Source organism: Capricornis sumatraensis, chromosome 19 (genome assembly GCF_032405125.1).
Source record: "Capricornis sumatraensis isolate serow.1 chromosome 19, serow.2, whole genome shotgun sequence".
NCBI classification, from domain to species: Eukaryota; Metazoa; Chordata; class Mammalia; order Artiodactyla; family Bovidae; genus Capricornis; species Capricornis sumatraensis.
Genome location: NC_091087.1, coordinates 37,920,221 through 37,945,788, shown reverse-complemented (window position 1 = coordinate 37,945,788; position 25,568 = coordinate 37,920,221). Strand labels below are relative to the sequence as shown.

Sequence of the window (25,568 nt, the reverse complement as noted above, 5' to 3'; positions counted from 1 at the left end):
AGGGGATCTTCCCAACTCAGGCACTGAACAGATTTAGCAGATGGGTTCTTTACCACTAGCGCCACCTGGGAAGCCCAGGCACCGCTTAGAGTAATAGGGTGACCATGTCTGAATTAGACTGATAGAAAAATCACTGCCCCCAGCACTGGCCACCCTGGCATCTGAGCAACATCAGGGTTCTATTAACAAAGAGGAGCGGGGAAGGGGTGGCTGTTGAGTCCTAGCCTATAGTACGGTACGTGAGTTGCATGGTGTGCACCTGTGTGAGTCCCTGTGTGCAGGGGGCCTGCACGGGTGCATGCTGACTCTGGGGACAGGCCTCCTGGCTCCCAGCTGGCTCTCCACTGCAAGCCTGTCTCTCACTGGTGGCAAACAGGGGAATCTGGTGAACACGCTGCGGGAGGTGGAGCCCACGTCCCACTTGGGAGTGCCTCGGGTGTGGGAGAAGATCATGGAGCGGATCCAGGAGGTGGTGGCTCAGTCTGGCTTCATCCGGCGCAAGATGCTGCTCTGGGCCATGTCGGTGACCTTGAAGCAGAACCTCACCTGCCCGAGCAGGTACAGGGGGCCAGGGGACAAGAGGCCTGGGGAGGCAACAGGGCTGACTCATAACCCCAGGATACAACCTAGGACCTGAGAGGCCAGGCTTATCCTGACCCCTTTGCAGAGGCCCCATCAGTGGCTGGGCTTGAACCCCTGTTCTCCTCCCAGATCCCACAGGAGACAGTAACCCCATCTTTGCGTTCTGACTGCAAAGACTGACTTGCTCCCTCTGGAGTAGCATGCACCTTCCTGGGAGCAGCTTCTGGCAGTCTCCTGAGGGGACTCCTGACTTCAGAAGGTGGCTCAAGTAGAGGCCACAGTGATGGGGGCTTTTCCAGCCTTCTCAACATCCCAATCTTCCACCCACAGCCTTTTGATTGCTTTTAAATTCTTACCCAGTGCTGTAGCATAAATCTGGCCTGTTTCAGTTTGGAAATGTTTTCCACCACTAGTGTGTCTGTGAAACTGTACATGTCACATCCGATGTGTACACATGTCTGTACCATTTCATTTGCCTGGATGTGAAAAGTAAATATGTATAAACAACTCATTCAAGAGTTTCAAATGGAATCAGACACGTGTGCTCACATGTCCATGCATACATCCTTCAAGTGTCTACATGTGCATATTAGTGTGTGTGCACTTTTGTGCATCTGTGTTGTCATACACAGCTGAATCTGTTCTTCTGACTTCTTGCTCAAGAGGTATTTGCACAAAACTACATGTGTACACCCATGTGTGCATGCATGCTCATAGGAAGGGCCAATATTGAAAATATTTAGCAATGGATTCAGCATCAGCACTAATCGATCAGAGTAGACAACTGAAATTGCCATTCAGCGTACCCACTGACCACCCCCCTCCCTTTTAATGCATGTGTGTGCATGTGTTGTCTTCTGTGAGCCATTCTCTCTCTCCCACCAGTGATCTGAAGCCCTTCACAACCCAACTGGCAGATTACCTGGTGCTAGCCAAGGTCCGCCAGGCGCTAGGCTTTGCCAAGTGTCAGAAGAACTTCTACGGGGCAGCCCCCATGACTGCGGAGACACAGCACTTCTTCCTGGGCCTCAACATCCGCTTATACGCAGGCTACGGCCTCAGCGAGACCTCAGGCCCCCACTTTATGTCCAGCCCCTACAACTACCGACTGTACAGGTGTGTCCCAGGTTTGGGCACAGATGCTGGCCTGAACATCTTTGCTGATGCCTGTCGGTGCCTATCTGCTGATTAGGACCCTGGGCCCAGATCGCTGGACCATGGATCCCTGAGTGCCAACAGCTCTATCTTGGGCCAAGTCCCTTTGCCAGGCCTGAGTCTTGTGGGGGTGGTCCCTGTGACAGTATCACATGGGTCTGTGGATATAAACAGCCCTGCAGCCCAGAGGCTCCCTGAGCAGGGTTCTGAGGGAGGAACATCCCTTTGTTCCCTCCCTCCAGTAGCATGGGGTGTGTTAGAGGGTGTCCCAGCATTGTTGATGGCCCAGGCTCCAACTGCGATGGGAGCTGGTGGCGGGGACTGGGCTAGTCCTCTGATGAACTGGGGAGTGAGTTGAAAGATTCTCTGTTGTACTTAAATATCTCCCCTCCCTGCCTGCCCATCACAGCTCTTGAAGTTATCTCATTAAGATTTTGCCCATTCATTCATTCATTCACCTGAAAACCTTTAACTGGCCCTACCTCTTAGCTATGCTGCTGCTGCTAAGTCGCTTCAGTCGTGTCCGACTCTGTGTGACCCCATAGATGGCAGCCCACCAGGCTCCGCCGTCCCTGGGATTCTCCAGGCAAGAACACTGGAGTGGGTTGCCATTTCCTTCTCCAATGCCGGAAAGTGAAAAGTGAAAGTGAAGTCGCTCAGTCGTGTCCGACTCTTAGTGACCCCATGGACTGCAGCCTACCAGGCTCCTCCATCCATGGGATTTTCCCGGCAAGAGTACTGGAGTGGGGTGCCATTGCCTTCTCCACTCTTAGCTATGAGGACCCCAAAAATCCCGAGAGGGGACATTCTAGCTGTCGATGAACACTGAGAGGTTGGGGGCCCCAGGGCTCCCTGTAGGGGCTGATCCAGGCCTTGGAGTAAACTGCTCCCTCTGACCATGTCTCCTGGCCTCTCTACACCCAGTTCCGGCAAGGTGGTGCCAGGCTGCCGGGTGAAGCTGGTGAATGAGGACGCAGAGGGCATCGGGGAGATCTGCCTGTGGGGCCGCACCATCTTCATGGGCTACCTGAACATGGAGGACAAGACATGTGAGGCCATCGACACTGAGGGTTGGCTGCACACGGGAGACATGGGCCGCCTGGATGCCGACGGCTTCCTCTATATCACGGGGCGTCTCAAAGGTGAGTGCCACCAGCTGGGTTCGAGGCTGTGGTGGGACGTGGAAGCAATTATACTGCCACCACTATTTATACCCACTATAAGTATTGAACTCTTCGTTAATGCCACATGCCTTGCCATTGATGAACACTCGAGAGGTTGGGGACCCTAGGACTCCCTGTGGGGTTGATCCAGGGCTTGGAGGAACCTGCTCCCTCTGACCACACCTCCTGGCCTCTCCACCCCCAGCTTCAGCAAGGTGGTGGGTGCCAAGCTGCCACAGAGCTGAGAGGTAGGACCAGTTAAAGGTTTTTAGGTGAATGAATGAATGGCCAATGAAAAATAATGAACGAATTACATTGTTTTACTTACTATTGTCTCCCGTGGGAAAGATTCTGCTATTACTCCAACCTAACTAATGAGGACAACCAGAGAGGTTAAGTAATTTGCCCAAGGTCACACAGCTAATAAATGACAAAGCTGGAATTCAAATTCCCTCTGTAAACAAGGCAAGCCTTTCCAGAAAATTGGAGGACATAATTTTTGGGGGGAGGGAAGGGTGGGACATGCTGCTCGACTTGCAGGATCTTAGTTCCCCAACCAGAGATTGAACCTGGGCCCCAACAGTGAAAGCACTGAGTCCTAACTACTGAGATGTGAGGGGTAATATTTTGTATTTCTATATGCAAACATGGATATGATGCTGAGCAGAAAACAAATTAGACATAAAATTTAAAATAAAGCATGAAACTTCAAATTTCCCATGAGCAACTTGGCTCCCCCAGGGAAGAAAGCTGGGGACACGTCCGGGGAAGAGGTGCTTTATTTATGTTGCCCAATGCCCGCAGCATCCCTGTGGGAACCCCACACCTCAATTTCCCAGGGGAAACTGAAGCTCGGTGAATGGGTGAATACCTTTCTGGAAATCATGCAGGCAGGTGTGTGATCGAACCTGGGTCCTTCTGGCCATAGAGGGTCAGCTCTCCAGGCAGAGTCTGGGTGTACTTGTCCTGAGCCCCTGGACTAAAGCCTATGCGGGGGGCCTGGCCTTGCCTCATCAGAGTTAATCATCACGGCTGGCGGGGAAAACGTGCCCCCTGTGCCCATTGAGGAGGCCGTGAAGACGGAGCTGCCAGTCATCAGCAACGCCATGCTGATTGGAGACCAGAGGAAGTTCCTGTCCATGCTGCTCACCTTGAAGGTGTGTCTAGGGGGTGGGGGAAGGAGCAGCAGGTGGCTGGTCTATGGGTCTGGCCTCAGGCAGAAGCAACATTTGGCCAAGACAGTGCGGATGTCACAACCGTATTCTGGAATAAGTAGTCAGTTCTTCCTGTACTATGGGGCAGCCGTGGCATACAGGAATACCTTCTGCCCTGTTTTAGAGTTAGTAATGTGCTGTCTTGGTGATCCTGTGTTTTTTAGTACAGTCCAATGTACAAAGTGCTGTAGATACCTCCCAGTTTGATGTCTTGTATCTGATTCTGGGGTAGTAGACGGGCCCAGAGTTGTGGCCCCTGTTTTAAAAGATGATCTCATTGGCTGAGGTCATCTAAATCTCAGTCCTCCCTTCCTTCCACCTGCCCTAAGGGGCTCAAGCAGTCTGAGTAGCATGTGCTATTCATTCTAGAACCATCTCTCTGAAACAGCTCACAGTGATCCACATCCGTGACGATCAGCAGTGAGACCTCCTCCAAGGCCCCGGGCACGCGGCCTGTGGAGTGAGGGTTGGTTCTGATCTGTCTCCGGCTTTTCAGTGCACTCTGGACCCTGACACCTTTGAGCCCACGGATAATCTGACGGAACAAGTTATGGAGTTCTGCCGGAAGGTGGGCAGCAAAGCCACCACGGTATCTGAGGTTGTGGGGAAGAAGGATGAAGCTGTGTATCAGGCCATCGGAGAAGGGATCCAGAGAGTCAACATGAATGCAGCTGCGCGACCCTACCACATCCAGAAGTGGGCCATTCTTGAGAGGGACTTCTCCATTTCAGGTGGAGAGTTGGGTAGGTGTTTTCTTTACACAATTGCAGGGGCTGTGCAGGTGGGCAGAGGCCATGGCAGAGCCTGGGAGGTGCCCACTAGGAAGCAGCCTTGGCAAACCAAAGGTCCCTGATGGCACTTCGGTGACACCTACCTCCCTCCTGTGGGAGGACCTTGACTGCTCAGTGCCTGGGCTTGTGTTTGGGTAGATCCTGTTCAATGTACATGTGCTGGAACTCATTCATTTGAACATACGACATTTAACTTTGCTTTGACTAAGGAATCATTTTCCTCTGAAAGCACAATGGGACCACCAACCAGACACCAAGGCCCTGTTAGAGTCTGGGCTAGAGTTTCACCTGGCTCCAGGGAGTGAGAACACCATAATCTTTTGTAAAGGCAGCTCATGCAACAGGTAAAGGGATGAAACCCTTCTGGACCAATGGTCCACAGAATCAGAAAAGACCACTTGTGTGGCCTCAGCCGGATGGATGAAGTCGCTCTTGTCTGTAGCATCTTGGGGTGTTCATGACACAGGGTGAGGTCGAAATGGCTTTTTCAGTGAGACTCCCTCCAACCCGTCAAGGCTGAACCCAGAGGCAACAATCTACAGTAATGCTGAGCTGCTATCAAAGACCCTGAGTTTATCTGGCTATCTGGCGCTAACAAATTGAATGTAAGGTCAACCAGAGAGATGTCCTCTCTAAGCAGTTTCTATAAATGGCTTTGATCTTGAAGTCTCCAGTTACACAGCCAAGTGTGAGTTAGCACAAAATGGAATCTAAGCTACTCAAAGCAGAGCCCTTTCAGCCTTTCCTGAGAGGAGAGAACGAAGGCCAAGAAAAGTGATACAAGGAAGACCTCTTGTAAAGACCATGGCAGAGGCCCTCCCTGGCCAGGTCTTTCCTTTGCCCCCATCACAAGCCATCAAAGCATAATGTCCAACATCGTATTAGCGATCACTGAAATGCAGGGATGATCTGCCTACTAGTTACGTCATGTAAACTACCCAACTTCCTCTGTATTAGACCAACCCTGGCACAGTGTGGGAAGGAGCCACACAAGGGGTATGACTGCCAGGTACAGGGATCACCATGATGGGCCATTTTGGAGGCTGGCTACTTGTTGGTCTGGCTTAGTTCCAGAGTTATGGAACTTAGTGAGTCTAGAGCTTTACCGCATAACCTTCACAGACATCTCAGAGCCCAGGCCTCACTCATCTCTTCCAATTTCTCTTAGGTCCCACAATGAAACTGAAACGGCTCACAGTCCTGGAGAAGTACAAAGATGTCATTGAATCCTTTTACCAAGAGCAGAAAAAGTAAGCAGGGATCATCCCTCCCTGGTTTCTCCTTAAGATGGCAGGCTGACTGTCTTCCTGACCCCCACGTCCTCTTTGGTCTGGGCACATGGATTTTTGGCAAGTCTCTTAGGTTCTCCAGGTTAGGCACAGTCCTGGTATCTGCCAGGTCTTACACCAACAACAGCCGACAATCTCGAGAAGCTTCATGTGTGGACAGTTTTAAGTAATGCTTTTTGTTCAGGTGACAATGAGATTAGCTCTCCTTCTCAGAACTAAAGGGCTGACAGTTTGGGACCTTAGTTTCAGGTAGATTTAACAGGCTGATAGCTCACTTCACCAGCCAGCTGGAGGTGGACTGAGTGCTGAGGGGAGGGAGGAGAGGGAAGACGGCTTGGGTGAAGTATGCGGCTGGGAAAGCGCTCAGTTGTAACTCCCCTCTCAGCCTGGCCTACTGTGGACTCTCATTGGATGCCGCCACTCCCATCATCCCATTACCAGGCATTCCATCAATGCACACGCCCACTGACTCTGATGCTTAATAAAACTGCTGCTGCCTTTTTGATTGTATTTAATGTGTAACTTGAAATTAAACTTTTTAACAGAACTGTCAACAAGCAGCTGATTTTGTCAACTGAGCAACAGATGAGTCCAGAGTGGTGGGTATTCAGCCCACAGGACAGTGTGCGATGGGTATACGAGTGACCTTTAGTGCCCTGGAATAAGCAAAGGTGAGGGAGGGGTCAAGGGGAATGTTCTCATGAAAGCAGTTAACTGGTGCTAGTCTGTCGCCCCTCTGCCCACTCTGAATACTTCGAGCAGCCATCCTTAGTGGCAAGCTGAGCCAAGATGAAACAAGGCATCTAAATGGGTAGACGAAAGCATACAGCTCAATTCGTTTGGGAATTCTTTATTTGTGTAAACCGAAGGGTCACAGATAATTAGCACAATTCAATAAAACAGAAGCAGCAGCAGTTTAAACAAAGTAAAATACACATAAGATTATTTGTCTGGTTACGAGCTTCAAAAAAGGACCCAAACAGGAGTATTGGTTGTGGTTAAAAACTCCCTTGTGACAACGCAAAGCCGCAGGTTAGAGATGTTACACAAGGGCCAAGGAGGACATGAGTTGCCTTTGGTGTTAGACCAAAGGGTTCATGAAAATAGTGACTCAGTTTCTGAAGATTAAAGACAAATCATGCTAAAGGTGAGGATTGGAGGAAGGATGGGGAGGTGCCTGAAGGTCAAAAGCTGAGCCAAGCCCCAAGGGTGGCACAATTTTGTGAATCAATTCAGGCTGTTTGCAGCTCCTCTTTCCCTGGCGGTGCTGAGGCAGAGGGTGGTGATTTGGTGCTTTGGGGAAGGAGAAGCCAGTGAAATGTAAAATTAATAGCCAGTACTCCAGGTTCCTCAATTGCAGTCAAAATTTATATGGTGAGGCCTGTTAGCCCTATCAGCAGGAGTATGGTCCACTTCCAGACAGCAACAGGCAGGCTGCGGAAGAGGGACTGCTCCCAGGTCCGAGTCAGGGTCCCCCAAGGGACCAAGGGACAGGAGATCGAGGGCTGTGTTATGCACCATGCTTGATATACATCCAGTGAAAAGGAAGGACCTCCCCTTCACTTCATTAAAAGCTCTTACCAAGAACAGTAAACCTCAAGATAACAAAAATAACTGAACACACAATCCACTTGTGTCTTTGTACCCGCTATATTACCTGTATGCTATGAACAAAAATTACATCTCTCATTATATATTTCTCCAATCCGAAGTCTTTATTCATACTCAGTAATTCATGTAAAGTACAAATTAGTCTTTGCTTGCCATATCACTAAGAAATATACCACATTCACTGTTTTTGATGTAAACTTTCCCAGGAAATTTCTCTTGTGCCCATTTAGTTTTATAAGAATGTCCTCTCATGCTATTATGCCAACATTCTACTTTATCTCCATTATATTTTTTTGTAAACCAAGAATATCAGTCTTTTTCTTTAAAAAGTTAGATGTTTTCTCTTAGTATTTCTGTCTCATGATATTTACAGTGAAAGAAAAACTATTTTAACTGAAGCATAATATGGTTAACAACAGCAAATGATAACAGTTCACTTGAGAGTTTACCAAAAAAATGTATACCAGATAGACGTTTAATAAATAAAACAAGCACTTGGAAGAAGTCCTTTGAAAGCAGGTCTAGGGACATTACCTGCATCCTCTGCACAGATTTTAAGAAAAAGGCCAGGTCTAAAAATGTACTCTGTCAAGAAACGAGCAACAAATGCATAAATGCATACATAACGGGAAGTACTCTATCACAGGCTGATGTGGCGTCCACTAGGAGTGACTGGTGCAGATACCGTCTGTAGAAGCCTTAATCGAAATCTTTTACTCGGCGACAGATTTCTTCTGTGAAGTCCGAGCATTTTGAATTGCCTCCCAAATCTTTGGTTAAGCTCTGAGAAAAGGAAAAAGCAAAGACAGAAAATGTACCCACATGTTAAACCGAAGCAAAAAACATTTTTATTTAAAGTCCTCAGTGAGACACTGGCTGAGTGAGTTACCTGGCTACTCTTTCATTGAGTTCCTCATTTCAAAGTAAGACAGGCTCTACCACCATCCACCTACCCCAGGCGGACTTGGAAAAGCTAACTGGATAGTGTACGCAGAAACACGGCGAGAACAAGAACAAGTCTCCTGGGACTTCCCTGGTGGTCCAGTGGTGAAGAATCTGCCTTCCAGTGCAGGGGACATGGGCTCAATCTCTGCTCAGGGAACTAAGATTCCAGGAGCTGCAGAGCAACTAAGCCCGCGGACCACAACAAGAGAACTCCACTAGCATGCCTCAGCAAAGACCCAGCACAGACAAAGTTAAAAAATAAAACAAGATGCTCTCACCCCAAAGGGAAGGAGGGATGCCCTCCAAAAATCTTCCCTTGATCTGCACAATAGAGTCTAAGGAAGCATGTGATCACGGACATTTCATTGACCGGAAATCTAAACAAGAGGTTGGATAAATCTCTTGAGGAATTTAAGTTTGTTTTTTAAAAAACACATTTTGACCTATTTTGGGAGGCTAAGAAACCAACACTAGGGAAGTATTTAAATTAATAACTCTTCAACTCCCCTCTTTAGGAGAGAAATCCTCCCATTTCCCCTGTTTTCTACCAGCTTGTGCTCTTTACTCCCAAATAGAGCTCAATATATTTAATTTTCTCATCTCATCACATCCTATGCAATTTAAAGAGCCTACTGTGTAATTTAGGCATCTCTCTGCTGGGTTCTATGAGTAGCTTCTCTAATACAGTGTCAGAACAGAAAATATATATAATACATGCCCTTCAATATGACTATATCAGGCTGTTAAAAACAAGCTTGGGTTTCTTATATTTTGGCCACAGAAATTTCAAAGTACAGAATTTAAAAAAAAAATAAGCAGCAAACCTTGAGCTAAGTGAAGTAAGGCAGTCAGAACAGTACAAGGGTGTGATTCAGCTTATGTGAGGTGCCTAAAGCAGTCAGATTTACAGAGACAGAAAGTAGAATGGTGCTTGCCAGACGGTGAGGCAACAGTAGAAAACAGGGAAAGTACTGTTTAATGGGGACAGTTTCAGTTCAGGAAAATGAAAAAGTCTGGAGATGGATGGTGGCGAGGTCACACAACAATGTGAAAATGCTGGGTATTCAATACCCAATAGACTGTGCATCTCAAAAATTATTAAAGTGGTCAATTTTGTATTAGGTATACTTTATCCTTTTTTAAAATGATAACTTGAAAAAAAAAAAATGAAGAGATCTCAGGCTAAGGATCAACCTTTCGGGCTCAGCCTTGTAAAGCCATGATCTCCTCCATTCTCCCACTTTCAGAATAATCGACCACAACCCTCCCACGGGCCACAACCGCTTATGGAAACAGTAAAGCTTGTTGGGTAAGAGCCAGACTAGGTGTGAACCCCAACTCTGCCAGTTAGGAGCTGTGAGACCTTGGACAAACTTCCTCATCTATGTGCTCAGTCACTTCAGTCCTGTCTGACTCTCTGAGACCCCATGGACTATAGCCCGCCAGGCTTCTCTGTCCATGGGATTCTCCAGGCAAGAAAACTGGAGTGGGTTGCCATGCCCTCCTCCAAGGGCTCTTCCCAACCCAGGGATTGAACCTGCATCTCCTGCATTGGCAGGTAGGTTCTTTACCACTAGAGCCACTTAGGATGCCCTCATCTCTAAAATGGGCTTAATTACAGTATCTACGCCACAGAGTAGCAGAAATGTGCTGAGATTTTATATATATATATATATATATAGAGAGAGAGTATAAGATCATGTAAGTATTCAAGCATCAGCCATTAATACATCTATAAAACTTCTATATTACTTTTATATCACAGATGCATTTAAAGTGACACAGAGCACCACTGTACTACAGACAAGTCTACACCTGTGCCTACTGCTAGATTTCCAGCTCCTTGAGGTCTGAGACCTTACTTTATTCCTTATTTTATTATATCCTCCATACTTTATAATGTATGCAACAGATGTTTGCTGGAAAGAGGAAAAAGCTACTGAGAAAAATTACTGGACTTAGCCAAGATCCCATGGGTAGCAACAGGATAACCAGGTCTGCCCTGCTCTGACCCCCACATCACTGTCCTTCCCACTGCACACTGGCGCCCCTGCCTTGGTGCTTCTCAACCCTCTCCTGAGGAAACACACGGGTCCTCCCTTCAGAAAATGCAACATGTGCACACCCCCTGAGTTCACCCAGGGAGCCTGCATTAGGAACGCCAATCCTTTGGCCCTCTTGAAAAGAACCATCATCTGTCCTTCACATACAAAACCCAAGGAGGAAATGAATTTCACCCAGCCCAAGTGTGGCAAGATCACCGATACCTTTCCATCCTTAATTGTAGCAAAACACGCCGTCTCAATCTTCGCAGCGTGGTCAAAAAGCCCCATGTGGCGCAGCATCATCACAGCACTGAGCAGGAGGGCCGTGGGGTTGGCCATGTCCTTGCCCGCAATGTCCGGGGCAGTCCCGTGAACCTGCGGGGTTGGGGGTGGGGCACAGTCAGAAGCGGGACAGAAGCGAACAGTTCTCCTCTGGGGAAGCTGGGCTCTTAATCACCTTTCCCCTCCGACGGAAAACAGCTACAGAACAGCTATCCAGACACAGGTTTTAGAAATAAAGCCTCAGAAAAATGAAGAGCTAAAGTAATTTCTTTTAAGTGTAAAAAGATGAACAAACAATCTCATCCAGTGAACTTCTGGTAAAATATTTTAACTGAGGAAGGAAGCACATAAACAATAAGGATATAAAAGAAACCAGAGGGAAATGAATGAATCAACTGAGCTTATACAAAAAGCTAAACAAATCTTCACTTTCTTTTGACAACTGGAAAAACTCAAGAGTTAACAGATGTTTATGCAGATAATCCCTCTTGGGTTCTCACGTCACTCTGATTTGAATTCAGCTTCAGGTGTCACCAGGGTCCTTACCGACTCGAAGATTGCAACTCCATTGGCTCCAATGTTGCCGCTTGGTGTCACACCAAGACCTCCAATCAACCCCGCACACAGGTCACTGGGGGCAGAAAAGCATTTCAAAGGACATTTTGAAAAACAAAACAGCTTACCTAGTGGTCAGACTTCTATCTTTACATGCCATTCTCCACTAAGAGAACCTTGGGCTCCTTGAAGAAACAGCTGATTTCAGGACTAGTCAGGAACATATCGGATGAGCCTGAAGCACCTTACTGTGCCAGAGAACAAATAAGGGTCAGGGCCAAGAGGGCACAGACACAGCTCAAAGGGACTGACACTGGCCAAGCCTGCGCAATCTGAGCACCAATGTCGATGAAGATAGTGAGGGACAGGACCCCTGAGTAAAACAGAAGCCGAGAGTCCAAACGGACATAGGTGAGTCAGTAAACAAATGAGACAGAAAGAAAAGCGGATCCTTCCAGTAGAATGCCAACTAAGAGATGCAAAAGGAATGATGGATTTACAAAAGCACCATCTGGCCACCAGCATGCGTATGTGTGCAGAGACAGAGAAACGAGGAGGAGGCAGGAGGGAGTAATGAAGTAAGTCTGATAAAAATGTTAACATTTGGTGAATGTGGTGCTGAGTACACAGGATTTCTTTGTACTGTTCTCGCAACTTTCCTGTAAGTCTGAAATTATGCCAAAAGTTACCCCCCAAAAAACCGTGTAAAAATGAACACCTACCTTCCTAGCCATACATGATACAACACTGAAATCAACCAACCAACCAATAAAATATCTGTAAAGTGGGAAGAGGGAACTAATGGTCAGGGAACTACAGTCCAGAGCTAATTTGGCAAATGAACAAAGGAATAACCTACCCAACATGTAACCATTATCACCACCTGAACTATCAGAATTCAACCCATATCTTCTAACAAATGCTATTTTTATAACCCTTGATTAAAATTCTTAAGCCACAATTTATTTTAGAACATTTATAAATAAACTGTAGGCTAAAAGGGCGCAGCCAGACTTACCTAAGGATGTCTCCATACAAATTTGGCATAACAAGAACATCAAACTGGGACGGGTCTTGGACCATCTACAAAAAATGCATTTGTGCATTCAGCAATCAAAAACTGCACCACATGAACACACTATACACCACAAAACATAGCAGGTAAGTGTGAATATATACTTACATTCAAACATACTGTATCAAGGTACATCTCATTAAATTTAATATCTTTACAGTTTTCTGCAACTTCCCTGCATTTTTGCAGAAAAAGCCCATCTGACATTCGCCTGTATTTAATCAAATAAAAATTGTTGAAAGCAAAGACTTGCAGAGAGAAAAAGATCAAATCAGAGAAGTAAAGTTCAAGAAATTCAAGTTCCAGAAGCCAAGATGTCTGATTTCAATTACAGTAAAAAAATTTTGGGGGGCAATCAGTAAAATGCAAAGTTAAATGTTTGGGGATACTTCTGGAAGCACAGAAGGGTAAAAAATGTAAAGGAGTTTGATCATAATGAAGAAGACTATATTATCTAGCAAGAATTAAGAAATATCTATTAATAAGGAAATGTTAAAATTGGCTTAAAAAAGTTAACTTACTCAATTATTTAAATAGTTTTACTATTTTACATGCTCAACACTTTTCTTAGGTTAGGAAACCTGCTTCTTAACACATCGAGTTAGCCTTTACTGCACTAGGGACGAGGAGAATTCAAACTGCTAGAATGATACATTGGATCAGATTAGCACTATGAGCACTATTTTAAGCTCCTGAACAGGTGGCCATTTCAGAAACATTCCTGCTATTCCCCTCCTAACACAGGAACGACTGCCCTTTTATAGACATGACTTAGCTAACAGGCCACCTCATCTGGGGACCTGGTCTCTCTGGCTTCCTTCTCTTCCCCTGCCTTAAACTGCCAGGACCTGAATTCCTGCTCCTTCCAAACTTGTTCATCACCCACCCGAGGAAACACATTAAATAGGAGACTGTGATACAAGAGCAATGCCCGACCCTCTGACTGGCTGCAAGGCCATCTTCCAGAACTATCAGGAAGCAGTGAGCAAGCTGCAGAGAGGAAAAGCAAGCCTTGCCACTGCTTGGCACCCACACAGCTGGAGGGAGCACCGCCCACTGGGACTCACATGATGTTGGCTTTGTGCACAGCCGTGACGTTGCTCCGGTGGTTGTTCCGTGCGTATTCAAAGGCAAATTCCGCGATGCGCTTGCTCGCCGCCTCGGTAATGAGCTTGATACTCTGCACAACGCCATCCACGATCTGAAAGAGAGGAAGTCCTGTCTTGTTGGAAGGGTGTGGCTCCAGACCGCCGGTGTGTGTGGACAACACCATCTGTGCCAGGCCTGCATGGCGCCAGCTGCCAAGGCGAGCATCATGCATATGGCATGTCGGCAGGGTGAGTCATGTTCACCCCAGCCTGGTGAGCCACATATTATAAACCCCACTGCACAGATGAGGAAAACCGAGGTACAGAGATGGTCACCCATGGAGCTGAGGACTCAAACTTCAAACAGAGGACAAGTTCCCAAGCCTGTGCCCTCAAGCACCACGCTCCCTCCCCGAGGCATCCATTTGAGGCGACAAGACAAATACCCACAACTCTTCACTGAGTGAAAGGGAACTGTCTTTGGGAAATATTTTCACCTGGGAATTTGAACAACAGTCCCAAGTACACAGAAAGCAACCTAACTAAAAATGAAAAAGGATCCAAATGAACATACCACATGCTCAATTCCACTGTATTCTCCTTCTGTGTTCTCTCGAATGGTGACAATATTTACATCATGGTAAGGGGTTTTATAGCCTTCGATTGAGACACATGGTCGGACATTTGCATAAAGGTCAAATGTTTTACGCAGCAATAAATTCATAGATGGGTGACCAGCAGCTATTGGTGTTTTTAAAGGGCCTATAATAAAGAAGAATATGCAGATGACAACAAAATACATTCTGGTCTTTTCTTTTTCTTTCTAAACACAAGCTCTTAATGTTGATACTTGTCCCTCAGCATTGAGTTGGGGAAAAGACCTAGCAGATACCAAAATCCATGGATGCTCAAGTCCCTTATAAAATGACACAGTATTTGCATATAACCTACATACATCCTCCTTCAAATCATCTCTAGACTACTTATAGTGCTTAACACAATGTAAACAACTATGTTAATAGTTGCCAGTGGAAATATTCAAGTTTTACTTTTTGGAATTCTTAATATTTTCAATACATGGTTGGTTCATGTTATCCATGAATGTACAATGCATGGATATGGAGGGCCAACTGTATTTGAAATTCTAATTTTCATTTTTTCCACTATTCCATCAGAGCTATATTTAGGATCCTTTCTTTGGACATGAAGTAGCTGTGTGACATGTCTAACATGCATGCTTCATGAAACGAGGGACACTTTTGCCAGCATCATTTGAAAGGACAGTCAGGGGCTCTGTTTGAAAGTCTGATGCCCTCTTCATAAATGAGCCCACGCATAGCTGGTCACTCTCAGGCAGCACTGAGCACACGCTACACACCCTGTAAAAATGTGTTCTGCTCTAACTTGACCCTCTGCTTCAGATTCAGATATGGAAGAAGTTTCCTCAATGAAGCTTTCTGCAATATCAACTGCACTGCACACTGACTGACTGAGGACCAAGCACTGTATCAGGTCCCTGACATTAGCTAATCCTATGACACCACCTCCCTAGTGCTTAATTCCAAGCTGTCACACGCCAGTACTTTGAATCATGGCCTGGAGCGTGTATAAGCTAAAATTAATAAAAATGTAAAAATCATGTGAAAGATAAGCCCAGGTAAAGATAAATATAACATCTGTCACAGAAATCAATAATAACGATTGTACCACATCAGCACTACCTTTCAAGCCCATCTTGTTCTTATCCATGGACTCTTTGGCTTCTGGAGGGATCATCCACTTGCCTCCCGGCCCTTGAATGGCGGTGACGTTTCGCTCTTCCCACTGAATAGGAGCCTAGATGCCACACCACAGAGCACAGTGAACTGGAAAGAACTATATGTGACTCACATTCACACTGCAGCTATAAACAAACTTCTTCAACTTTGGATGCAATTGGTGAAAACACATACAGTCAAGGTCCAGAAAGTTCCTGGCATGCAAGAAGAGAAGTCATTCTCCAGCATGCCCAGAGGGATTCTCCACATCACCCTTGTCCAGTCATCACTCCTAGCTGCCACCTGCCCACTGCTTGTTTTCACACTCTTAGTGTGGCTATAATAGAATATCGTGCGGAGCAGAGAAACAGGATTCATAGAAGTATCACATGGTACTGATGCGTGGATGAACTTGGAAAACATTATGCTAAGTGCAAAGAGCCAATCATAAAAGTCATGTAATTTTAACACTCTATTTATATGAAGTGTCCAGAATGGGCAAATCTACAGAGAGAGATGGCAACCCACTCCAGTATTCTTGCCTGGAGAATCCCATGGATTGAGGAGCCTGGTGGGCTGCAGTCCACGGGGTCACAAAGAGTTGGACACGACTGAGTGACTTACTTACTTACAGAGAGAGAAAGTAGATCAGTGGTTGCCTAGGGCTGGTGATGGGAGGGGGTAGGGTGGGAGAGATAAGGGTCATGGGGAATGGCTGCTGATGAGTATCGGGTTTCTTTTTGAGTGATGAAAATGTTCTAACATTAGTTTGTGGCAATAATTACACAACGCCATGAATGAAATGAACTGGATACTTTACATGATGAACTGAACAGTATATGAATTAAATCTCAATAAAGCTGTTAAGAAAAAAAAAAAAGAAATATTATATAACCTATAAAGGCAAGAATTTTAAGGTATAAACCAGTGCTATCCTTTCTTTTCAACCACACTTTGCATTGTGTACACACACATCTGACAACCAACGGGGAATGCACTAGGAACAGGAACCAGAGCAAGACTTGGTCCTGGCTCATAAGGAGCTCACAGCTGAGAGTGAGCATCGTTCACCTCCCTCAGGGAACACTTTTACATAAGCATCATTTCCTCTGTAGGAGTTTTAATTAGAAATGCATATAGAAAAACAATGTATATTTAGCATAAATAAATTGAATTCCTTGACTTTTATCTGTTGGTATCAAAATTAACCACTTATTTAATTTTATACATTATTTCACCTAGCAGCTATAAATAGCAATAATAAAGCATCAGGTCAAACAAAATCCAACTTTCCTAAATTCCCACTTTTAAATATCTACCTGCATTGAAGGATAGACTATTTGACAATAATACCTCATATTTGGTATTACCACACCCAAAAAAAAATCTTTCAAAATCTCCTATATATCAATAGTGTTTTGAAATATCTATTTTGTTTTCTTTCTTTTTTTTTTTGGCAGGAAGGTAGAAGAAGGTAGCATGAGGGAGACAGGTGACTTGGCAGGACTTAAAGACCTTAAACCAAGGCAGAGTTCAAAAATCCATAAAAATTACAGTACTACTTGGATTCCTTTATGCATAACTGATGCCAACGCAGTAGCTTAAACCATTCACAATGATGGCAGCAACAACACTCTTCAAGTCAGAATCTGTGAAGTTTTAATGAGAGACCTCACCAACTTCATACAGACGTGAACAATTCATCCTAAGAGTTCATAGACTCCAAAGGGCTAAGAAAACTTTTGTACAATTTATTATCAAAAGTATGTAAACCCACTTACTTTGGCAGCATCAAAAATCTTCATAACTGCAGCAGAAATTTCTGGGCCAATTCCATCTCCTGGAATTAAAGTTACTGTCTTAACCTGAATATAAGAAATCATCAGAGGAGACAGTCAGAACTGATTTTTGAAGGTTTAAAAAAAGAACATCGTTCAAAAAGAAATCCAGTTTAGGGGTTCTTAACTCATAAGAAATCCCTTTAAAAAAAACAGACCTACCTTCCAACGGCTCATCAAAGTAGAGGCAAGAATCAAGAGATGCCACAACTCTACTTCCTAGCTGAGTCCAGAGGTTTCAAAAAGAACTTAAGCAATGCTCTCCAGAGAAAACAAAAATAAACCACCAAGTAAACTTCCCACCTGAAATTTCTTTTCAGACAAACTACAAAGAGACCACTTGAACGAAGTCCGTAAAACCAAGGAGAGCAAAACATTTCAACAGTGTTCTCTCACTAAAATTTAGAGGGTTTCCTATGAAGGCAGGCATATCCCTCTCCAACAGGAGCCTAGAAATTTCCATTGCTCATGTAACTCATTCAGTCTTACAAAACACTCTCAGACACCTCCAGAGTAGCACTGTGGTCTATTTTAACACACAGAAAATCAGACTTCACATCGAGAGAGGGTCTGTTTTCCTGAGTTCCTTTATAAAACTGGCCCCTAATGACAGCAGTAATCCAAATAAGCCCAGTGAAGTTTATTCAGAACCATTAAGAATATGGTATGTGATCATGCCTGCAATGTCTGAATCACACATCGAATGACAAAGTGTATCTATAATGAAACATCAACAATGCACTGCAAAGGCTTTCAAACACAGGGGAAAAAAGTATGTAAAGGGAAATGATGAGAGGATTTAAGTGAGGACTTCCATGTGGAAACTAAATATGTCATTATTTGTGGACTTTCCCCTACCTAGAAGTTTGGCCCAGACAATGGTCCCTGGCCTTTCTCAGTTCTAGTTGCCTATGCTGGTTTGGCTAGGCTAGACAAAATAATCTAAGATGGAAAAAATTTTCTCTAAGAATTAAAAAAATAAAAACTTTGATTAAAAAAAAAAATCACTGATTCATTTCCCTGGTCTTAGCTTCCAGTGATGCTGCCTAAGGGGCTTCCCAGGTGATTCAGTGGTAAAGAATCTGCCCGCCAGTGCAGGAGACTGGGGTTTGATCCCTAGGTTGGGACTATCCCCTGGAGAAGGAAATGGCAACCCACTCCAGTATTCTCGCCTGGACAAATTCCATGGACAGAGCAGCCTGGTGGGCCACAGTCCATGGGGTCACAAAGAGTTGGACAGGACTCAGCAAGCACACATGATGTTCCCTAAGCAGGTGGACTAATTAATTCTGAATTTAGCTATACAATGGAAGGATTCTTTTAAAAAATTAGCTTCTCTTCTTATTTCTCTCAAATATAACCACCTTCCCACCAGGATAACATATATTTTAATGGAAAACCTGAAAATTAAGTAATAGCAGAGAGCAATGATCATCTCATTAGCTTTCAGAATGCATTTGAAATGCTAACAAGCCTCTTTCTGCATCTTTTGTAGCAAAAGCAGAGCCAAAAGAACCCCTTTGGCTTCTTCTTCCTGTTCTCCCAACACGTAATACAAAATGTCATCAGGCCACCAGAAAAATCTACTTCACTTCCAGAGTTCAGAAAGTAAATGGAAAAAAAAAAAAAGTACTATGCTCTTATAAATACCTGATGGGGTAAGATGTTATATGGGAGTATAGGAATTATGAATCCAAATCAGATTCTGTAAAAAGGAGGTAAAATAAAAACATACAGGAAGTCACTGACCCACAGTCTTAGAATGCTCTAAAAATGTGGTATCAGTTTTTAAAGCACAGAACTCTAATGCGGGGAATTCTAAAAGCAGCAGATTTAATGAGAAACAGATGATCTGTTAACAGGAGAGTCTATGAAGACTATGTAAGGAACATATCAACACATATAAGCCTACAGGGCTTATAGATATTTGAGGCATTCTTAATTGGTGATCAATCTACTGTTTTCAGGGAAGCTTACAAAATAAAAATGCGAAGCAGGTTTTGAAGCTTCTCAACAATTTTCTCTCAACTTGTACTAGTTTGGAAAAAAAAACTGTCTTACCCAAATAAGATTGCGAAATAAAGTAACAGGCTCAAGGGTAATTTCTATCTATTTTTAAACAAGCCTCCTTCAAGATATCAATGCGACAGGCTTATATAGCCAGCTATAATACAATCTTTTTTAAAATGTACAAGTGACCTAATAGATTTACACATGTTCATCAGTAACTTAAATATATAAGTATGGCCACTTTTCCCCAACTTTAAATAAATGGAGATTAAATGCCATATAATAAATGTGTTAGAGCACTTTTCTTGAGAAACTTCTAAAAGGGAAAAAATAAAAGACATAATTATACTCACACCACCAGCAAAACCTCTGGTCACCTGTTTTTGGTTGTGGAATGCCCCCAGCAGCCGAGAGACCTAAATTTAATATCAACAAAGAAATGTCATGCACAGAATTAACCACATAGTGTTAAAAGGCAGACATGGCACCGTCTCTGACAGCTGACAATGCAGCAGCTTCACACAGATATATTCAGGAATTTCCGAGGAATATTTTTCTCATGTATTAGCTCAACATAGCAAGCTCTCTTGGATTTGAAAACCAAAATTTTCAGTTTACCTTTGCTTTGAGAATTTAAGTACTATAGTATGTACTTTTAAAGTCGATTTTATCAATATAAGTCGTCAAAAGATGTTGAAAATAGAATGAAACTCTACTTTTTTAAAACTCAAACACTGAATTTTCCTCAGATGATCTGGACAGTTTTATGTCCACATTCTTGACCACAGGATCAATTTGGGGGTCACACACACCCTAGGAAAACTACCACTAATTTTAAGAGCCAGCAGGGTCCTTATGAATCCCAGAGCCCAACTCACTCATTATACAGTGGAAACAGTGGGTCCAAAGAGTAGGGATTTGTCTAAAGCCACAGAGACCACAAAGAGACCAGAATCTGGGTCTCCTAACTCCTATTCCAGGGCTCCTCCAGTTACACTCAGCCGATTCTTTTCCCATGAATATCAAGAAAGTATACTTTGTAATAAAAATCTAACAAAGTTTATTGAATACCATCTTGACATGCGTCATACAGAATGAAGATTTTAAATTATCTACTTCTGATAATATAGGTAATTTCATTATTATTGTTAATTGCTAGGACAGGGAAAGATACAAAAATAAATAAATAAATGTGATCTACTAACCCCATTTGGAGAAGGAAATGGCAACTCACTCTCATATTCTTGCCTGGAGAATCCCATGGACAGAGAAGCCTGGCGGGCCACAGTCCATGGTGTTGCAAGAGTCGGACACAACTTAGTGACTAAACCACCACCAACCCCACTACCCAAAGATGTTGCTGTTGGTACATCTTTTTTCCACTTAACACTATGACACACCAAAAATATAAATTCTAAAGGGTTATTTTGAACTTTAATAATTCAGTTCTTGAAAACTGGTACAAAGTCACATTACAACACACAGAATAAATTAAAGAAACTGGCTACATAGACCAAAGGTATTAAAACTAAAATTCATTAAAAGTTTTAAAGGTTAACTTTTTTTCATGCTAGATACTTGAGCAAAGATACATTTGTTATATCCTTAGTCTTCCTTTTGGGGGACAGTTCTTAAAAGTCCTGAACCTTTGGCTATAATATCAGCATGTAGTAAAGAGACACCAACAGCCAAGGAGCTGAGAACAGGTTGTATCCTCTAACCCAGCAACTAGTTATCTCTCTGGACTGAAAATAAAATAAAAGATAGGGCATGACCCAAAAGAATATGCTATGCCAAAACCACTGGCCAAAAACTCAATCCTAGAGCGTGGTTCATCTACCAGCAAATGGGCTATTGGAAGGAAGGGAGACTACTTTAAGGCTATGTTATAAAATTTGCGTGAGTCCTTCTCCCCACCCTTCAAAAAGAGACAAAAAACATTCACTCAAAACAGGCCCATGTCTTTGTGGCAAAAGACCCAACCAAACTAACTGACTTACAATGTAAATCCACAAGGCAAAGATTTTCATGTTTTGTTCACTGCTTTTCTATCTCCAGTGCCTAGAAAGTGCCTGGTTCTGAGCACACATAGTAGGTGCTCAGAATACTTTTGGAAAAACTGAGGCCAGTCTCAAGTATCGCCCTGTCTGATGAGTTCCCACCCACTCCAGCAAACAGCTTCAATACTTGAAATAGTTTTCTCTTAATAACCAGTCTTTTCCATATTTGTCATCTCTCCTTTGTGACCTTAAAGTAAGGCAGTACTGCACCTAAATCACCCAGAACTTAAAGTAAAAGAAGATTTTTTAAAGCACAGACTGTCTTCTACTTTATATTGTACTTGTATAATATACATATATAGTTATATGTATTATATACATATATTACATCATTTTATTTTTTATAAAACCTGGGGAGATTATATTAGTAGCCCTTTTCAGGTAAAGAGACCAAGACCAGGCTCAAAGAATATGGACTAAACCTGTGACTTCACCCATAGCACCTCATTTCCTTTTTTACTTTCATCCTCCAACTTAAAAACATATAAATACGCTCTTGAAAGTATTACAGGTACTCAATAAAAGCCTGCTGATGGGAAACTGCCTCATTATAATTATAGTATTTTACAGCCAGAAAGGTCTTTAGAAACCCTTTAATTTTCTCTAAATAAAGCTTCTTTAGGGAAAAAAAAATTATATATATATAAGCTTATACAGATCTTTTTCAAATAGAACCTGAAATGGAACTCTTAATAGAGAACTTATTTTGACTGAAACTCACAACCAGCTCAGCATCCCGGGACGTCAACTTCCGAGGCACTGCCTACTCCAGTCCCTAAAGGGAGCCTCCAAGGCACCACCTACTCCAGTCCCTAAAGGGAGAAACTGGCCCACAAAGGTCAAATGACTGCCAGAGGTCAAATGACTGCCAAAGGTCACACTGGGAGTCCATGTCAGAGAACCTCATCGCCTGATTCCACAACCCAACACTTTGTGAACACCTACGCATAGTTTTTTTCTTAGAGACTACACTAAAGGAAAAACAAATTTAGTAGCACTTTACTAGCTGTTTTAGTCTCTCATTCTGAACTCTTATGTATCGATCAAAGATAATTAGGTGTTAGGTGTAAGCTCAGTGATTAAAGGATTGACTTCTGTTTAGACGATGACACAGAAGTTGCTTTACCTTCAGGAGTGAATGTGAAATAAGTTACCATTACACACAAGTCCAGGTCTGAAGAGGGTAACAAAGCAGAACCCAGTTACTAAATAAAATGCAGCTACTGATGCCCAACTGTCTGCTTGAAGGCTGTAAGATAAGTATGTTGATCAGTAGGAGAGCTTCAGACTTCTGTGTTGCTTCTGTATGTATTAGGTGCTCTCACATTATTTTATTCAATCCTCAACATCTCTGTGAAGCAAGGATAGATATTTTACAGGTGGCTTATTAAGACTCACAAATGTTAAGTAATTTACTCAGGGTCACATGATCAGTCGGTGGCACTGCCAAGATTTAAACCTAAGTCTCCTAAATTCCTGTGTAGAGCACTTTTCACTAAATTAAACGTATGCAAACCTCACTTTATACTCAAAGCAAGGGAGAAATACAGTATCAAATTTTCTAGAGAAAAATTAAATTGCTTATGGTAGGTTTTTAGGGGATCATTCTCTAAGAGCAACAGACCTGAGGGCCCATTTCTCCCTCTGCCTATGGAGAAGGCGATGGCACCCCACTCCAGTACTCTTGCCTGGAAAATCCCATGGACAGAGGAGCCTTGTAGGCCGTGGTCCATGGGGTCGCGAAGAGTATGACACGACTGAGCGACTTCACTTTCACTTTTCACTTTCATGCATTGGAGAAGGAAATGACAACCCACTCCAGTGTTCTTGCCTGGAGAATCCCAGGGGCGGGGGAGCCTGGTGGGCTGCCGTCTATGGGGTCACACAGAGTCGGACACGACTTAAGTGACTTAGCAGCAGCAGCATGATTTGTTGTCTGACCTTGACCACAGACAGAGCAGGCAAAATGGGACTTGGGACTGGTAATCCTGAGACACCTGAGTTCCTCTTCCAGTTCTGACAGGTATTTCCTGTGTGACCTTGAGCAATTACGTTTTCAGGCAAAGTTAGTTCCACTGAGGAACCAAGGAACTGCAGACGGTCTGCAACCCTTTCCAGCTCTGGCAGGCATCCCAGCTGTCAAGGTGAGATCACAGGACTCTCACCAACACAAGGTAAAGGAAAGGCGTTGCTGGTCTCCGTCTCCCAGTCTCTGGGTGCTCAGGTTCCAAGGTGCAACGTGTCCCGTGTGCTTTGAAGGGGAAATAGCTACAACAGCAGACTGGGAAGCGCTCCAAGGGAGAAAAAAATCTGGCAGGAAAATGACCCCGGGATTCCCTCACCTGAGAAAACCTCTCAAGCCCAACGCACGTGCCGGTGGCTAGGGAGGTTACCCGGCCGGGGCCGGAGTAGAGACCGGGGGAAGGCCCAGGTTGTGCTGAGGCGGACTCTGTGCGCGATCAGCAGGCTGCAGGGCCGCAGCTTCGGAAATAGCCGGGATGGCGGAGCCGGGCCGGCGGCTCCGGTGACCTTCCCGGGCTCCGCGCGAGGCCTGGGCTCCGGCCGGGACAGATGCCGGCGGTGGCACTGGGGTCTCATCGGGAACAGGACCGGCGCTCCCCGCCTTGACCTTGATGCTGTCCCCGCCCCAGGCGCGACCTTCCGGGAGCGGGGCTGCCTACACACCGCCTGCGGGCCACCGAGCCACGCGCACGGGCGGCCAGGACCGGCTCCCTGACTGTTCCCAGCCAGTCGCGCGCCGACGCCTTCCCATCGGGGCCCGCGCGCCAGCCCCCGCCCAGTACCCAGCACGCCCGCCAGCCACATGCGGGCCTGCCGGGGGCTCACCTTGGAGATCCACGCGGGCCCTGCCATCGCGTCCACTCCTCTCACCCCGGCGACAGCGGCGGCAGTAGTGCGCAGCCGCCCAGCCAGCGTCTGGAGCCCGCCCCCTTTTGGCCCCGCCCCCTGGAAGCCCGCCCCGCAAGTTCGCGTAGGGGATTTTCCGAGCACCCTCCTGGTCCCGGCCCTGGACACCCGGCTCCGCTGGCCAATCGCCGGGCTCGTCTCGCAGCGGCGGGCAGAGCAGCGACCCGGAAGCTGCTGGCAGGGATCTCTGGTCAGAGTCCTTCCTCTCCCGCTTCATTCATAGATTTCAGGGTTTAGGTGGGCTGTTTGTTCCGCGTCTACTGGATGCCAGTCACTCTTATGGATTTGGAGGATATAGCTTCTCTTACCGAGTTTACAACCTCAGGGAGGGAGATAGATCATTTACTCGTTTCACAAATGTTTTATTATTTTAACAGCTTTATTGAGGTATAATGTATACGTATAACATATACAATAAAATTAACTCGCTGTAATTTCGCAGTAATTTTCAATAAATGTAAGCACTTGCACAACCATCACCACAATCCAGTTTTCCAACCTGTGAAAATGCTCCTTGTGCCTATTAGCTGCCAGCCCAGCTCCCATCCCACGTCCCAGCAACTACCGATCTACTGTCTGTCTTCAAAGCTCTAAACATTTCTGAGTACCGCCTAATTACCAGGCACTGTTCTCAGTGTTAGTTTTACAGTCCAGTAGAAAAGACAGACGCCAATAAAGTATGACAGAAATATGTAAAGGAAAACTGTGATAAGTATCAGAAAGGGAAGGCGCAAGGAGCAATGAGAAGGTAAAATCAGGGGACCTGATTCAAATCTAAGAAAGAGGGCAGAGGAAATAACGTCATATTCCCCTCCCTCCTCATCTTCTCAGCAACCAGAGTCCTGAAGCTCTGCTGATCACAGGTCCCATAGTTGGGTGTCAGGGTGATTTAGACCAAGTCTTCCCACACCACCCCCTGAAAAAGGTTCTTTCCAGAGAAGAGCTACCCACCTACCTAGAAAAGTGGTGAATTCGATGCACAAGTGATGCCATTGACTTTGATGAGGTAATAAAGTACTGCTAAGTCTGTGGCATCATCAGGATACAGGGACCTCATCTTGGCCTTTGCTCTCATCAGGCCCTGGCAGTTCCACCCTAAGGTGTTCTCGGCAGTGCCCCTCCACTCCCCCCCACTGCCATCACTGCCCTCCTTCAGGACTGACCGTCTCATGTCCAGACA

At 44.8% G+C, this 25,568-nt stretch overlaps 2 protein-coding genes across 2 annotated transcripts in view; one reads left to right on the top strand and one right to left on the bottom strand.

Moving 5' to 3' along the window:
* Nucleotides 1-6,159, top strand: part of ACSBG1 (acyl-CoA synthetase bubblegum family member 1) — a 59,567-nt gene extending 53,408 nt beyond the window's left edge. Inside the window, exons 9-14 of the mRNA XM_068991467.1 lie at nt 377-558; nt 1,468-1,698; nt 2,662-2,879; nt 3,918-4,057; nt 4,611-4,857; nt 6,074-6,159. Coding sequence (XP_068847568.1) covers nt 377-558; nt 1,468-1,698; nt 2,662-2,879; nt 3,918-4,057; nt 4,611-4,857; nt 6,074-6,159 — 1,104 coding nt within the window. The remainder of the gene's footprint in view (nt 1-376; nt 559-1,467; nt 1,699-2,661; nt 2,880-3,917; nt 4,058-4,610; nt 4,858-6,073) is intronic.
* A 920-nt stretch (nt 6,160-7,079) lies between these two features.
* Nucleotides 7,080-24,348, bottom strand: IDH3A (isocitrate dehydrogenase (NAD(+)) 3 catalytic subunit alpha). The gene is made up of 11 exons (XM_068991090.1): nt 24,308-24,348; nt 19,754-19,816; nt 17,334-17,417; nt 15,517-15,631; nt 14,370-14,557; nt 13,775-13,908; nt 12,816-12,918; nt 12,651-12,715; nt 11,624-11,708; nt 11,018-11,170; nt 7,080-8,588 (listed from the first exon to the last, which is right to left on the bottom strand). The coding sequence occupies exons 1-11, from the start codon at nt 24,332-24,334 to the stop codon at nt 8,505-8,507; spliced, it is 1,101 nt and encodes a 366-aa protein (XP_068847191.1). The 5' UTR covers nt 24,335-24,348; the 3' UTR covers nt 7,080-8,504.
* Nucleotides 24,349-25,568: the final 1,220 nt, after the last annotated feature.